General features: G+C 38.2%; 1 protein-coding gene and 1 long non-coding RNA gene across 2 annotated transcripts; one reads left to right on the top strand and one right to left on the bottom strand.

Annotated features, from left to right (window-relative positions):
• Positions 1-1,181: 1,181 nt before the first annotated feature.
• On the bottom strand, positions 1,182-1,997 carry LOC106086098 (uncharacterized). Its single transcript, XR_001221073.2, has 2 exons — positions 1,507-1,997; positions 1,182-1,435 (listed from the first exon to the last, which is right to left on the bottom strand). It is a non-coding gene; the product is annotated as an uncharacterized LOC106086098 (long non-coding RNA).
• A 3,538-nt stretch (positions 1,998-5,535) lies between these two features.
• On the top strand, positions 5,536-8,262 carry LOC106086078 (mucin-2). Its single transcript, XM_013250608.2, has 2 exons — positions 5,536-5,862; positions 5,923-8,262. The coding sequence occupies exons 1-2, from the start codon at positions 5,587-5,589 to the stop codon at positions 8,260-8,262; spliced, it is 2,616 nt and encodes an 871-aa protein (XP_013106062.2). The 5' UTR covers positions 5,536-5,586.
• The last annotated feature ends 9,165 nt before the right edge of the window (positions 8,263-17,427 follow it).

Below are 17,427 nucleotides of genomic sequence, written 5' to 3'. Positions count from 1 at the left end.
ACATATTTAGAAAATTAATTTTAAGTAACATATCTGCTATGAATCAAAGATTTTATTCGAATAAAGAAGTCCTACTACTACTACTACTACTACTTGATCGTCACGTGATTTTAAGTCGATCCAGCCCGTCTGTCTGTCAAAAGCACGCTAACTTTCGAAGGAGTAAAGCTAGCCGCTTGAAGTTTTGCACCAATACTTATTATAAGTGTAGGGCAGATGGGATTGTAAATGGGCCAAATCGGTAGATGTTTTGATATAGCTGCCATATAAACCGATCTGGGGTCTTGATTTCTTGAGCCTCTAGAGGGCGCAATTCTTGTTCGATTTGACTGAAATTTTGCACGTGATGGTTTGGTATCACTTCCAACAACTGCGCTAAGTATGGTTCAAATCGGTCCATGTTTTGATATACCAGCCATATAAATCGATCGTGGGTCTTGACATATTGAGCCTCTAGAGGGCGCAATTCTCATTTGACTGAAATTTTGCACATAGTGTTTGACTTCTTGATCCAATAATGCGTGCAATTCTCATCCGATTTGGCTGAAATTTTGCATGAGGTGTTTTGTTATGACTTCCAACAACCGTGCTAAGTATGGCGCAAATCGGTCCATGTTTTTATATAGCTGCCATATACACCAATCTGGGTTCTTGACTTTTTGAGACTCTATAGGGCGCAATTTTCATCCGATTTGGCAGAAATTTTGTACAACGGCTTCTTTCATGACCTTCAACATACGTGTCTAATATGCTCTGAATCGATCAATAGCTTTATACAGCTCCCATATAAACCGATCTCCGGATTTTGCTTCTCCTACAAGGCGCAATTCTTATCCGAATGAACTGAAATATTACACAACGACTTCTACAATAATCAGCATTCCTTTATGGTTCAAATCGGACTTTAACTTGATAAAACTCCAATAGCATAACAGTTCTTATTCAATATTATCTGCTTGCCTAAAAAGAGATAGCGCGCATATAACTCGTCAAATGGGATCCACGGTGGAGGGTTTATAAGATTCGGCCCGGCCGAAATTAGCACGCTGTTACTTGTTAGTTAGTAAGATTGAAAGGAGAACGAAGAGAAGATTTTTCTTAACCGCTTGTGGACCACTAATAACAGGTCAATGAATGGAATTATTATACTTATCTCATTGCCACATATGTACAATATCTCATTTCCAAGTTGGATTCCACAATGTACGTTTATTGAGTCCTCAATACAAAAAGACTGAATAATCTATTGTTTCGCGCTAAGTAGTTATAAGGACATTGATTTGTTTTTTAGACGAGTTAATTTTCTAGCTAAGATAAAATGGCTTAACTTCTCTTATCATTCCTCTGATTCACTAGTTGCTCCAACTTCATTTGCTTCGGTACTTAAACGTTTCATTTTTGTTTTATCATTCATTGAAAAATTTGACGATTGAAACTGCAACAAAAAGATATTGAGATTGATTTATGCTGTCCAGTCTTTTCATTTGGTTTTTATATTGGACTTACCATCATAAATATTGAACGAGCTACAGCGAATGCCAAAATGAGTACAATGGAAAATTTGCTGAGTTGAAAAAGGACACAGAGAAATCCCTGCCAGACAATAGAGATTAATAGTTCTGCCACGAAGTTTACAAGGACACATAAACTGTTGAGCAAGGACATTTCCGATTAAAAACTTATTTCTCAATATTTAAAACGGAAAAAGTTTATTTAGAAGAAAATATTGCTAAGAAATATGGAAATGCTTGAAATTGTAATCCTCAAGAATTTAGTTTAATTTACATATGTACATATGACATGTAAATATTTGAATTGAATATATTGAAAATGTCATTTAGTTGAATATAAAGATGGAGGGAGAACAATTTTTGTTTACGCCTTGGTCTACATCATGGTAGAATCATATGCAAGGAATGGTCAAATGCCAATCAACAAAAAATTGGCCTACAACTCTGTTCCACTCATTTGTCAAAGCAAATGTAGACACACTTATGTCAAACAATTGACATTTCTATGCAAATTCAAAACAAGTAAAAGGCATTAAGGCCGGGCCGAACTTTGCATACCCACCACCTCAGGTGTATATGTAAACCCCCTTTCGCCACAATCTGGTGAAAATTTGAGAACTTATGCACCCAAATGCGGCACGAATATTAAGTGATCTAATAAATGTTAGTCATTGTTGAATTTTGTATTTAAAATATCAGCGAATTCGGATAAAAAATAAAGCATTTATGGGCTTCAGACCCTTTATCGGCAGATCACTCTGGATGGAAGCTATATCAAAATATTGTGCGATACAAACCATATTTAAGACGGACATCTTCTGTTTAAGATTTCAAAGAAATCGGGTATTAAAAAGAGCTTTTATGAGCTTCAGACCCTTTATCGGCAGATCGGTCAATAAGGCAGCTATATCTGAATATAGTCCAATCTGTACCACATTTTTGTCGGATATAGAGAGGCTTAAAACTGCGCGCTATTTCAAATTTCAGCGAAATCGGTTAAAAAATAAAGCTTTTATGGGCTTCAGACTCTTTATCTGGAGATCGGTCTATACGGCAGCTATATCTAAATATAATCCGATCTGAACCATATTTGGATCTGATGTCGGGAGGCTTAAAATAGCCTATTATTTTAAATTTCGGCGAAATCGGGTAATAAATAAAGCTTTTATGGTCTTTAGACCCTTTATCGGGAGATCGGTCTATATGGTAGCTATATCTAAATATAATCCGATCTAAACCACATTTAGGTCGGTTGTCGGGAAGCCTTAAACTACTCGAATTACAAAATCGGATGAAAAATAAAGTTTTTATGGACATTAGACCCTTTATCGGAAAATCCGTCTATATACTATCTATTCCAAATATTGTCCGATTTGGCCCGTTCAAGAACTTAACCAGCGTGCATCAAAAAGACGTATCTGTGCCAAATTTCAGCTCAATATCGCAATTTTTGAAGGTTCTAGAGTGATTACAACAGACGGACGGACAGACACACGGCCATCGTTAAATCGTCTTAGAATTTTACGACGATCCAAAATATATATATTTTGTAGGGAAGGAAATTGATATTTCGATGTGTTGCAAACGGAATGACTAAATGAATATACTCCCTATCCTGCGGTGGTGGGTATTATAAGTTAATAATTGCCGAATACAAAATGTGTTGTGTGATAATAAAGCAAACAGTCCTAATAAAGACAAATAACCAGCGGCAAATTTAACATTTGAAGTGCGGAACATGATTGTTTTAGCCATTCTAGGATTACACATGCTTTAAGCGACTTATCAATCCCTAATTGTTTTCCATACCACGTCCCTAAGTTGTTTCATATGTGGTTTTGTGTCCCCACATAAGTGAAGGTGTCTGTTAACCGCGTAAGCCGGGCAATGAAATAGGAAATCCTCCTCAACATTTTCCCCACATGCCCTACACATGGTGTCACTTGCCGCATCGATTTTGCATAAAAGAGCTCATAGTCCAATGTGTACTTGATTTCAGTAATAGCTTCGTCTTTATCAGATCCGGATCTCCCTGTAGGTTATTCGTCATCTTATTGGCCATCTCGCTGTTCCACAGTGCTACGAAAGACTTCAGATTAACCGAGTTTTTTAACGGCAGTCCACTCGCTTTCACAGTCAAATTGTCTGATATCTCATTAACCCTTATATCGCTATGGCCCGGCACCCAAGCAATGCAGATCGTACCATCCTCCGAGAAGGCTTTAATCTTCTTTTTACTTTCCACGTCTGTTCGTCGTGACCTTACCGTCCTGGTTATTATTGCCCTGATGACCAGTTTACTGTTTACTTGGTATTGCATATCAATTCTTATCCAACGGCCAAAGGACTTGACAAATGCGGTCCATAGTGGTGGTTACACTGAAAAAAAAAATTGGCCCAAAATTTAAAATTTTTCCTTAGTCATAGGGTTTTAGCAATCAAAACGAAATTTAATTTCCTATTTACTAATGGATATGACCATCCTTCGGGCTATGTTTGGATATAGCTGCCATATGGACCGATCTGGTCTTAAGCCCATAAAAGCCGCATTTTTTACCAGATTTCGCTGGCATTTGACATATTAAGACATAACAGCCAAATAGACCGATCTTCCAATTTGGGGGCTCTAATCCCCTAGAAAGTGGATTTATTGCCCGATTTCGCTGAAACTGTGAATTGTATAAGAGTCCTCGGGACCTGAATCGAATGCCATCCAGATCAGCCCCCATTTGCATATTACTATGGATATAGTAGTGAAGTTGTTATAAAAGGGGATGGTTAACTTATCCATGGTGCTGGTTATCCAAGATTCGGCACGGCCGAACTTAACACGTTTTTACTTGTTTTAATTTTAATTTAAGTTTTTTGCTTTCCATCTCTATTAGTTTATATATATGTGATCCATATACATTCAAGTTGAATTTTAAGCATGGCGCTAGAAACTCTCTTTCCTAGTTTGCAACTCTTTTCAACCTAACCTAACCTAACCTAGTCTATTGGAAGATCTCAATAAAGCCGGAGCTTTAAGGCACATCCCAACAAATTTGAAAATAGTTTTTTTTATTTGGGAAATCAATATCAGCATTTCTGAGTAAGGTAACAGAATTCTTCAATATCTTTTTTTTTAAATACTGTACAATGATTACAGAAGATAGACGCACGAAAATGGCTTGGTCGTCTTACAATGATGACAAATATGAATGCTTTGTAGGGTAATTTCGAGTATTCAATGTGCTACAACTCTGAGTTAGCGAGCATACAAACGTAAATTTGCCATCTAAGATGTAAATGCCTTGCTCGTACCTAATTTATTTCCTTTATAAGACACACTCGTATTTACTATTGTAGATATCAACCTTGGCATAAAACTTGGCACGTGTCTACACATATAAAAAGCATATACCGGATATTGCCGAAGAAAGGGAAAAATGATAAAAATAGAACTATATGTTAAAGTGCCCTTGATTAAAACAAAACTTGGCAAATCTTATATTCCAAAAATAATCATTATCAATGCTATGAATTTCACAACTAGCCACCAACTTATTTCTCTCTAGTCACCCAAAATAAACTGCGTATCTAAGAAAGTTTTGCTTTGCCTTTTTATATTTACGATTTACCTTTCTATTAACCATAAATTGAATTAAATATTAAGATAACCAAATATTTTTCCCCGAAACGATATAAAAAATCCACGAATATAAATTTCTCAATTTGCGTTAACATGTTAAACATGTTCCAGCAGCAACCATTGAATGTGATAAGAAAGTATGCCTCCATAAACATATCTGGGCCAGATTAAATTTCCTTTATGGAAATTTAGTCCATACTATTTGATATTGAGGTACCCAAAGCTTATCAATTATAAAATTCTAAAAAAAAATACCTTCTAACTAAACAACCCCTAAATTTTCTACTCAATTGAAAACAAAAGTCAAAGTAGAAGTGAGCGTTGATCTTTCAAACAGCATTTTTACCTCCACAAAGAAAAATGTCAATAAGGTCAGTCGTAATATTCAGTATATTAGTGATCATCTATGAAAAGGTGGACGCAAACAAAAGTGAACCATTTATCATGTCTATGGGGATTATGCGGAATTTAAACGATCTGGAACATAGCAGAAAATGTTTTGACTTCTATATGCCTAAAATTAATGAGGCAACCCACACCTATGAGGAGACATACGCGCAATGCCTATTTGTGGCCTTGGAGGCTGAACAAACCATAGAAGATGGAATGACTGAAGATAAGGCCAAGATTAAAAGTCTAGGAGATGATATCTGCAACGCCTACCAGAACTGTTCTCTTATCTTGGCATCTGCAGATTACTTTGAGTGCTATTATGGTGCGGTACGTTGAACAATTGGTTTGACTTTATAAAGAAGGTATAACAAACATTTTTCTTTTCAGGCGAGAGATTCCCTACCAACATCCTATAACATCCAATATGAATCCACCAATAGTTTGACTTATCTCAATGAGTCAATGTCCACGATAATAAGTGATCAAGCTACGTGTATCGATAAATGTACAAAGGCTTATATCGATGAAACTCTACAGTTATATACAACACTGGAAGCTTGTTTGGCCGATAAGGATTATCCTCTGGAAACTGTTACCCCTTCTACTTCTACAACGCAAATCAGTTCCACTGTAACGATTACCACTACGGAGACAGCATCAACAGCCACAGAAGAACATACTACTACGGAAACAACATCATCTATTACTGTAGACCCTACCACCACAGATATACCAACAACTGTAACAGAAGATTCTACAAGTGCTGAAACAGCATCAACCATAACAGAAGATTCTACAACTGCAGAAACAACCGTAACCTCAGAGCCCACCACCATGGAAACAACAACTGTAACCCAAGAATCGAGTTCAACGGTAACAACAACAGCTTCAACTGTAACAGAAGATCCCACAACAGAGAATTCTACAACTGTAACCGAAGAAACCACATCATCTATAACGGATACAACTACAGCTCCAACAGAAGATACTACCACTACGGTAGCATCCACTGTAACGTTTGATCCTACCACTATGGAAACCCCTAGTACTGTCACTACAGAATCATCTACTATGACAGAAGATTCTACAACTGTCACCGAAGAAACAACATCATCTATAACGGAGACAACTTCAGTTACAACAGAAGATACTACCACCACAGAAACATCTACAACAACAGAAATAACATCTACTGTTACCACAGATCCTACCACTACTGAGACAACATCCACTTCTGAGGCAACAACAGATTCAACCACAGTGGAAACTACATCCGCTGTAACAGAAGATTCTACTACGACACAAACAACTTCAGCTGAAACAACAGATTCAACTGTGACAGAAGAATCCACGACTACGGAAATACCAACAACAGTTACAGAAGATCCTAGCAGCACTGTGACAACCCCACCAGTAACAACAGATATTACCACAACTGCTGTAACATCAACTGCGACAGAAGGTTCTACTACAATTACGCAAACAACGCCGGCAGAAACCACACAGACCACCTCTGAGGAAACATCTACCGTATCCGCTGATCCGACCACCACGGAAGCATCAACACAACATTCAACGACTACTGAAACTACATCAACTGTAAGTGAAGACCCTTCCACCACCGAAAAACCATCAACGATGACTGAAGATCCCACCACTACAGAAGCAATATCGACGGTTACCTCGGAAACAACAACCCCAGAAGTAACAGAACCATCCACAACTTCTGAAACAACAACGCCAAACGATTCCACCACTATCGAGACATCCACTGTTACAACCGATGCTACAACTACTGTTAAAACTACTACAACAGCTGATCCCACCACCCCCACGGAGTCATCTTCAACTATGACAGATAGTTCGACCACTACAGAGGCAGCATCAACTGAAACTACTGATCCCACCACCCCGGAAACAACAACAAAAGCTCCCACAACTACTGAAACAACGGTAAGTGACGAACCTATCACCACCGACAACACACCAACGGCAACTGAAGATCCTACCACTACAGAAGCAGTAACAACAGTTTCTTCAGAAACAACTACCACAGAAGTTACATCAACCGTTACAGAAAAACCTACCGAAACCACTACAACAAGTGACTCTACCACTACCGTAACTTCAAATCCTACTACCACGGAAACCTCTACAATTACCGCAGATCCCACCACAACGGAATCATCTTCAACTATGACAGATAGTTCGACCACTACGGAAGCAGTATCAACTGAAACAATTGATCCCACAACCACGGAAACACCAACAAACGTTCCCACAACTCCTGAAACTACATCAACGGTAAGTGAACAACCTACAACTACCGAAAACTCACCAACAGTAACTGAAGATCCTACCACTACAGAAGCAATAACAACAGAAAAGCCCACTACCACTGAAACTACTACAATAGTAACAGAAGATACAACCACTACTGTAACACTTTATCCTACAACCATGGAAACATCTACTACAACAACAGATGATCCTGGCACCACGGTTGATCCCACTTCCACGGATGTCTCAAGCACCACGGAAACTTCAACAGAAACTACGATTGCAGAACCTCCGGTACCATCAACACAGAACCCTCCTACCTCTGCTCCAACTCATCCTACCCCCATTTTTCCGGAAGAGACGACTTCATCCAGCTATGCGCCTCCTTCTCCCTCAACGCCAAATACCACGACTAATGGTCAAACACCACCTAATAATGTACATTAGTTTTTGACCAGCAATAAATGTTCATGTTCATTAAAGCTCCTTCATTCCGGTTTGTTATATCCACCAACGAAGGATGGGGGTATGTTCATTTTGTCATTCCGTTTGCAATACATCGAAATATCCGTTTCTGACCATATAAAGTATATATATTCTTGATCAGCGTAAAAATCTAAGACGATCTAACCATGACCATTCGTCTGTCTGTTGAAAAAGAGATAATGAACCGAAACTTTGCACAGATTCTTTTTGTTTTTGTTTTTTGTCCATAAGCAAGTTAAGTTCGAGGATGGGCTATATCGGACTATATCTTGATATAGCACCCATATAGTCCGATCCCCCGCTTTAGAGTCTTAGGCCCATAAAAAACCACATTTATTGTCCGATTTTGCTAAATTTGAGACAGTGACCATCTTCAATATGGTCCAAATCGGTTCAGATTTGGATATAGTTGCATATAGACTGATCTCTCGATTTAGGGTCTTGGGTCCATAAAAATCGCGTTTATTGTTCGATTTCGACGAAATTTGAGACGGTGTGTAGTGTTAGGCCTTTCAACATTATTCTTCAGTTTGGCTCAGATCAGTCCAGATTTGGATATAGCTGCCATATAGACCGATCTCTCGATAAAAGCCCATAAAAGGCGCATTTATTATCCGATTTCGCCGAAATTTGGAACAGTGAGTTGTGTTAGGCTCTTCAACACCCCTCTTCAATTTGGCTCAGATCGGTTCAGATTTGGGTATAGTGAGTTGTGTTAGGCTCTTCAACACCCCTCTTCAATTTGGCTCAGATCGGTTCAGATTTGGGTATAGTTGCTTTATAGACCGATCTCTCGATTTGAAGTCTTGACCCCATAAAAAACACTTTTATAATTCGATTTCGCTCAAATTTGACACAGCGACTTATGTTAGGCTTTTGGATATCCGAGTCGTATACGGTTCAGGTCGGTCTATATTTGGATATGACTACCAAAAAGACCAATATTTTGTTCTGCAACATTGAACAAAGACTTGTGCTTATTAGACCACTAAACACCCATGTCGAATTTGGTCCAAATCCGTTAAAGCTGCTATGAGGGCATAAATTATGAATTTTTCACCGGATTCTGACGAAAGGTGGGTTATATATATACCCGAAATGGTGAGTATCCAAAGTTCGGCCCGGCCGAACTTAACGCCTTTTTACTTGTTAAATATGGCATTGGAAAATTTTGATCAGTTGACAAGTACCACCAAAGCATATATCCCATCTTTAACTTGTTCTTCTAGTTAAAACACATTGAAATGTCCATTTCCGATCCTACGTAAGTAAGATTCTATGACGATCTATGACGTAATTTCCAGATAACATTTTTCAAAATTTTTTTTGATGATTTCGTATTCTTTGAATATAAACCTGGCCTTCTGATTTCATAAAATCGGAATTTAGTAATATATATTAAAATCTTGTGGCAATAAATTGGTTATTTTTCATCCGATTTCGATGAAATTTAGCCCAGTGAGTTCTGGTAGTCTCCTATTCATTTCTGTGAAGTGCGGTTCAGATCGGACTATGTTTGGATATAGCTGCCCTTAGACCGACCACCCTATCTCCCGATATAGAGTATTGAGGCCATAAAAGATCCATTTAATACCCGAATTCGATGAAATTTGGCACATTGTGTTCCGGTAGACCCCTACCCATTCCTGTCAAATGTGGTTCAGATCGGACCATATTTGGATATATACTGATCTCCCGTTACTGGGTAATGAGCCTATAAAATGAGCATTTTTCATCCTATTTCGATAAAATTTGGCACAGCGAGCACCGGTACTCCTCTAAAACTTTTTGTTGGATATCGTCCAGATAGGAACATATTTGGATATAGCTGCAATATAGACCGATCTCCCGAAATAGAGTATTACGCCCATAAAACGATCTAGATGATATTCAATAAAAGGATTTAGAGGGGTACCAGAACTCGCTGTGCCAAATTTCATCGAAATCAGATGAAAAATGCTCCTTTTGTGGGCTCAATACTATATCGGGAGATCGGCCTATATGGCAAATATATTCAAATATGGTCCCATCTGGACCACATTTAACAGGAATGGTTAGGGGTCTTCCAAAACCGACTGTGTCAAATTTCATTGAATTCGGGCAGAAAATGGTCTTTTATGTTCTCAATACCCTACATCGGGAGATTGGGTGGTCGGTCTAAGGGCAGCTATATCCAAATATAGTCCGATCTGAATCGCACTTCATCGAAATAGGATGAAAAATTACCATCCTATGGTGGTGGATATAAAAATAAGGCAATTATACTGTGTCAATTATAAAGAAATTCAATGTAACGTGATATGTATATTTTATCACCGATGTTGAGAAAACTTAATGTAGACTTAAAATAGGTATATTTGGTTTATTTAATAGATTTCATTTATATAACTGTCACATACGCCTATTTTAAGTTTTGTGAATAAGGCCGCATATAATTTAACCTTCAAATAGGGTCATCTCAACTATATATAAGCTCCACAGCACAACTAATTATGTATTACGTTATGTATTTAAACTCTTGGGATACTTAATATTTCTCCGTTGTTCAAATAATCTTTTTAAGGTTTCTTGTTGTTGGGCATAATAGATTCTTAAATAGTATTTGGTAATTAATATGCCATCTTTAAGTGCTTAAAATATTTTAGAGTCGCTTGAATTGTCAGCTTAAACAAATAATTAACACATACGCGTTATTTGCCATCCAAATTGAATAATTTGCTGCCAAAAAATTCTTTATGACTAAATTGATGGACTGGATGACTTTGTTTCATATTGATGGTGTGAATTTCAATTTTCTATAACATTTTTTAGGATTGACACAAATATTTGTTTTTGGGCTTCTTCTTAATTTTCGTTCAAAATCGTTTCGTGATTTGTTGTCCAACTTAAACCAATCTTTTTTGTTTTTTTACCTATCACCATAGGATGGAGAGTATACTTAATTAGACATATCGTGTGTAACATTTCGAAATATTGATCTGTGACCACATAAAGTATAAATATTTTTGATCATCTTGACATCTTAAGTCGATCTAGCCATGTCTGTGGAAATCACGATAGCGGTCGAAAGCGCAAAAAAGTAAAAGCGTGCTAAGTTCGGCCGGGCCGAATCTTGGGAACCCACCACTATGGATTCTGCTAAAAATGTATACAAAATAAATTTAATTGAAGGGCATTATTTTATTCCACATACCAAACTTCTGTCAAACCAGCAAAAATTAAAGCTCTAGGAAGCGATCAAAGATGATTGAAAGACCGTTTTACATGGGAGCTATATCAGATTCTTGACCGATTTGGAACGTACTTGGCACAGTTATTGGAAGTCATAACAGAACAATATGTGGAAAATTTAAGCTAAAACCGACCAAAACTGCGGCTTCCAGGGGCTAGTGATGTCAAATCGGGTTATAGACCGATTTCGACCGTACTTAACAGAGTTGTTGGAAGTCATAACAAAACATCATGTGCAATATCTAGCTAAATCGGATGAATTGAGGCTTCCAGGGGCTTAAGAAGTCAAATCGGAAAATCGGTTTATATGGTGGCTATATCAGGTTCTTGACCGATTTGTGCCGTACTTTGCACAGTTATTGAAAGTCGATACAGAAGACTATGTGCAAAATTTCAGAAATTGCGGCTTCCAGGGGTTCAAGAAATCAAATCGGGAGATCGGTTTATATGGGAGCTATATCCAGATCTGAACTTATACAGCGCATTTGCAATCCCAATGACCTACATCAATATTAAGCATCAGTGCAAAATTTCAAGCGGATAGCTCTTCACCTTCGACCGCCATCATGATTTCGACAAACGGACGCACGGACGGACATGGCTAGATCGACTCAGAATGTCAAGACGATCAAGAATATATATACTTTACTAGCTGACCCGGGCCCGCTCCGCTGCGCCTTCTTTTACTTTATATGGAACAACATTTTAATTGGAACATTTATTTTCGACAATTAAAGAGCTTTTGGTGAAATACCATGCTACGAAAATAGTATATCGCTTGACTAACAGTTTAACAATATAAGTGCCTTTATCTGAATCCCATATGATCTTTAAGTTTGGATGTAAGGTGTACTCAATTCTTAAAATACTTTATTTCAGCCCGATATTCTCATGATGTCTAATTTAGGGGTGTTTTCGGGGCTGAGATGGTCTACTAGATACTTGGCCCTGAAGAAGTATCAGCATAGTGCCCTTCTCTCAAATACCATTTATTTAAACCCCATATTACCATTGGTTTAAGGGAAGTTTACACTATGAGGCTTCCCCCAAACACATGGCCCCAAAATTGGGTGTCAAATTCGTTTTCAAATACCTTTCATTTGAGCCACATATTGGCATGATCGACAAATTTTTACCCTTTGTGGTTTGTTTTGGGGAAGGGGTGATGTCCTAAATATATGTCCCTACATTTGGATATCAAATTCGTATTGTACTCCAAAATACCATTATTTGAGCCCCATATTGCGATGGTCAGTAAAAAATTGCTGTTTGTGGGGTATTTTGGGAAAAGGATAGACCCCCAGAAAATTGGTCCCGAAAATACTCTACCCCCCAATACGTCGTATTTAAGCTCCACATTGACATGGTCGGTAACTATGCCCGAATTAGGGGTGTTTTGGGGATTGAGGTGGTCCCCCAACATTAAGCCCTGAAAAGGGGAGAAGCGCCCCCCAAACACTTGGTCCCATATTTGGATATCAGATTCGTATTCTACACTCAAATACCTTTTATTTAAACCCCATCTTGCCATGGTCAGTAAAAAAGTCCTGTTTGGGGGGTGTTTTAGAGAAGGTGTGGACCCCCAGAAACGTGGTCCCACATTTGGATATTAGATTCGTATTTTACTTGCAAATACTTTCCATTTGAGTCCCATATTGCCATGGTCGGTAAATATGTCCGATTTAGGGATGTTTTGGGGCTTGGGGTGGTCCCCCTAACATTTGGTCCGACAATTGGATATCAGATACGTTTTTTTTTATCCTAAATACCTATCATTTGAGTCCCATATTGTCGTGATTGGTCTAAATGTTTGTTTGGTTGGTTTGGGGTGGGTCGGCCCCCCTAGGTACCCCATCCGAAATTTGGATACAAAATTTTTATTTTTAATTTACATGAGAGAACACAAAATTTCGCTAATATCGCACCACACATCTCCGAAATCTAGAGTTTCTGAAAATTATGGTAAGGGGGAGGGTCCGACCCCTTTCAGATATCAAAAAATTTAGAACCCCATTTCCACCACAGGGTCATTATGCACAATCTGTGAAAATTCCATGAAAATCGGTTCAGCCGTTTCTGAGTCTATTAGGAACACACAAACAAACACAAATTGATTTTTATATAAAAGATGGGATCCTAGATCATTATTTCGAGGTTTTACAAACGGAATGAGTAAGTTAGTCATTCCGTTTGTAAAACCACCATCCTATCCTGGTGGATATAAGAATCACTCTGAATAAAAGTTTTCGAGATCTTAATCAAACATGATCCAGACCAGCCCCATTAGCATATTGCAATGGATATGGTATTGGAGTTGTTATAAAAGAGGATGGTTAATTTGTCGATGGAGGTGAGTACCCAAAGTTCATCACGGCCGAACTTAACACGTTTAACTTTACACGTTTTTACTTGTTTCAAATGGCATAGTTCCGCATAAATGTCGGGATAAACACAGCTGAAAAATGTTTTCTGATGTTCTCGCTAGGATTCATACCTAGGTGTTCAGCGTCATAGGCGGACATACTAACCTCCGCGCTACTGTGGCCTCTTAAAGTTACGCACCCTGTGAAATATTGACGGGTCTCCTTATCAACGACCTTGATCTATAAAAGGCCCATTTATTAGTAAATTTTTTGTTTGGTCCAGATGGGACCATTTGTCAATATAACAGCTATCGGCTCATAAATAATGCATTTTCACCCGTGTTGGGTGTTCCAAAGTTCGGCCCGCCAGAACTTAATGCGTTTTTAGTTGTTCAAACTTGAGTCAATTTCTGTTGAGTCCTCAACGTACGCATGGCAAACTAATAGAAGGAAAGTCGTATGCTTTCGTTTGATTCCGCTTTGCTGCATTTGATATTTTGAACAAATCTGATGAAACAGAACCCAAATATTTATTGATTTACAGACAATTTCCTCGATAGATTAGAAGAATGCATATATGTTACATCTCTAGTAATATAGTCATTGCTGACACAATGCTCATGTCAGTGGTATATGTGACATAAATCAGCTATGTTCTTGGTTTTCAGAACATTGATGTGTTCCATCATCAAGACGCATTTCTTTGTTACGCCCTTTAAAGTTCCCCCTGCCTATGAAAAGTAGTTTTTTTCAATTTTTTTTTTAAGTCCTTCACGCTACTTACCAGTGATGTTAGTTATGCGTAGTTACCTGCTCCTTACATTTCCTACTTACAAATACCACGAGAATATAAAAAAAAGAATGAAGATAACGATCTTAAGGCTATTTAAAATTCTTCTCAAGAATATTTGAAACCAAGGATCGATTATGAGATGAGAAGGATGATGATGCTGTCCCATTGGCATCATGTGGCCTACGTGCAATTCTTCATGTTGACCATTAAAGAAGCAATACTGAGTGGTCATACTACAAAAGTCTAAAGCAAAGGAAAGATGATTTATAAGAATATTTTCTGTTTCAAGGTTTCTTTTTGCAAGAATCTCTTCCTCTGATTAAACTACAATGACTTGTAAACAATGGCTCTAGCAAATATGGGACACTGGCCAAACAAGAGCTGGTAATAGTTGGCGGACGTGCATTTTGCACGTAGGCCACTAGATGAACCAGTTACAAGAACTGTACCCAATTCATTGAATGCTTAGTTGGAGGAAAAACCAATTAGATCCGCCTTCCCGATGGCAAAGGAAAAAGTTTGCGTGTTGCTTCTGATGCCAGTTACACTAGTTTTTCTTTTCCTGGTAGGTAAAGCAACATAGCTGAGTTAACTTTAAGGCTGTTTTAACAACGATATTGATTTACATTGTCCTCCATTCAATGCAAATTGCTGACATGTGACGTCTTTTCTTGAAATATAATTGAAAGATGCAATGATTTCGTTAGTTTTTTCTGTGCCTACTCAAATCATTATTCAAACTAAAAAACCCTCCAATAAAAAAGAAAAATTATGATAACCGTTTATTTCAACGCACAGTCTTTCAAATCAAAACACTGAAATATTTTAAAAATAAATATAGCATTAAAATTTTTGGAAGGATTTATAGAACTTGAAACCTTTTAGTTCACTTCCTTAAAGGTTCTAACTCTTTAAAGAATTCAAAAATTAATTTAAAATATTTCATGATTGGTCCTTTAGTTTGGTTTTGTTATAAGATGCATTTTTTTAAGATTTTTAATCACTATATTGAGCTTTAAGTACAGTTTTTAAGATTTTTTTTCTCCAAATTGGACAAAAATATTGAATGTTTATTTACTTACTTACTTATTTGCTTAATTGGCTATGACAAAACATTTGTTCCACTAACCGAACGTAGAAAAGCGTTCCAAGCGCCTCGATCTTCTGCGCTTATTCAAAAATCTCTGACACTATTTCCATCCATTTCGTCTTAACTCCATTTACTGGCAGACCCATTTTCACTGACTCTCTTTTACTACTTTCGGTGACCGACCTATGATGTCGATGTCGTCGGCATAGGAGAGTAGCATGTGTTCTCTTGTGATTAGTGTGCCATATCTATTTACATCTGCATCTCGCATAATCTTCTCCAGCAGGAATTAGAGAGATCACACGATAGGCTGTCTCCTTGTCTGAAACCTCGTTTGGTATTAAATGGTTCGGAGAGATTCTTTCCTATTCTTACTGAGGAACGCGTATCAACAAGTGTCATCCTGCAGATTCTAATTTTGCAGGAATACCAAACTCTGACATGGCTTGAAATAACTTTGAACGTAAAGGGGTATCGAAAGCGGCTTTGTAGTCAACAAAAAGATAGTAGGTGTTGATTTATCCTTCTCGGGTTTTTTCCAGGATTTGGCGCAGTGTGAATATGAATGTGATCCAAAGTCTTATTGATAGGGCCCAATTATGTCATTGACTTTAGGTTTTAATCTTTCACACAGTACGCTCGAGAATATCTTGTTTGCGATGGTGAAAGAGATTTATTCCCTGCAGTTGGCACCTTCCGTCTTGTCTCATTTCTTGTGTACGGGACATAGTATGATGAGGTTCCAATCATCGGGTATCCGTTCTTCTAGCCAGATTGCGCAGATAAGCTGATGCATATGCCTTATCAGCGTGTCGCCTCCGGTCTTAAATAGTTCAGCGGGTAACCCGTCGGCTCCTGCTGCTTTGTTGTTCTTTAGTCGGGTCACTGCTACTTGGACCTCATTCTGACTAGGAGGTAACCATTCTATACCATCATCATTGATTGGTTCTGCGTTATCCTCTTCGGAGCCAACTTCGGACACTAGCAGTTGGGTAAAATGTTCTTTCCATATCCTCAGCATGTTATCTGCGTCAGTTACTAGATTTACTTCTTTCTCTCTGCAGGAGGATGTTCCTGCGTCAAAGCCATCGGTTTGATGTTTAATTCTTTGGCAGAATTTCCGGACTTCAAGCTGACTTCTGTACATCTCAAATCGCTCACACTTACGTCTTTCCATTTTCTCTCTGCGGAATAGACGTTTCTACTCTCTCCTTTTCTCCCGATGCAGGGTTGTTCTATATACCGCATTCTTGGCTTCAGTAGCATCTCGACACTCTTCGTCGTACCATGGGTTTCTTGAAGGAGGCTTCCGGTACCCAAGTACAGATTTCGCGGCATTTTCCATGGAGTGGGCAATAGTACGCCACTGCACCATTATATCATCGGAACAAGGAGTGCTTTCATCAAGCAGTTTGGTTAGTCGAGTGGAGTATGCCGCTGCCATGTTGTGTTTGCAGCTTTTCAATGTCCAACTTCCATGCAGTGTCAGATCGTACTTTCCTCGCCATGTTAAAACGGGTGCGAACCTTTGCTGCAACAAGGTAATGATCCGAATCTATTTTCGCTCCACGGATCCATCTAGCACAACGTGATCAATTTGGTTTCTCGTGTTTTGATCGGGTGACAGCCATGTGGCTTTGTGGATATTT

This window comes from Stomoxys calcitrans, chromosome 2 (genome assembly GCF_963082655.1).
Source record: "Stomoxys calcitrans chromosome 2, idStoCalc2.1, whole genome shotgun sequence".
NCBI classification, from domain to species: domain Eukaryota; kingdom Metazoa; phylum Arthropoda; class Insecta; order Diptera; family Muscidae; genus Stomoxys; species Stomoxys calcitrans.
Note: the sequence above shows the minus strand (reverse complement) of the source record. Positions and strands in the feature narration are given on the sequence as shown.

Bases quoted from the DNA above. Each gene is read 5' to 3' on its own strand.
- LOC106086078 (XM_013250608.2), top strand. From the start codon at position 5,587: ATGTCTATGGGGATTATGCGGAATTTAAACGATCTGGAACATAGCAGA. The intron at 5,863-5,922 runs GTACGTTGAACA...TTTTCTTTTCAG, and splicing joins TTGAGTGCTATTATGGTGCG to GCGAGAGATTCCCTACCAAC.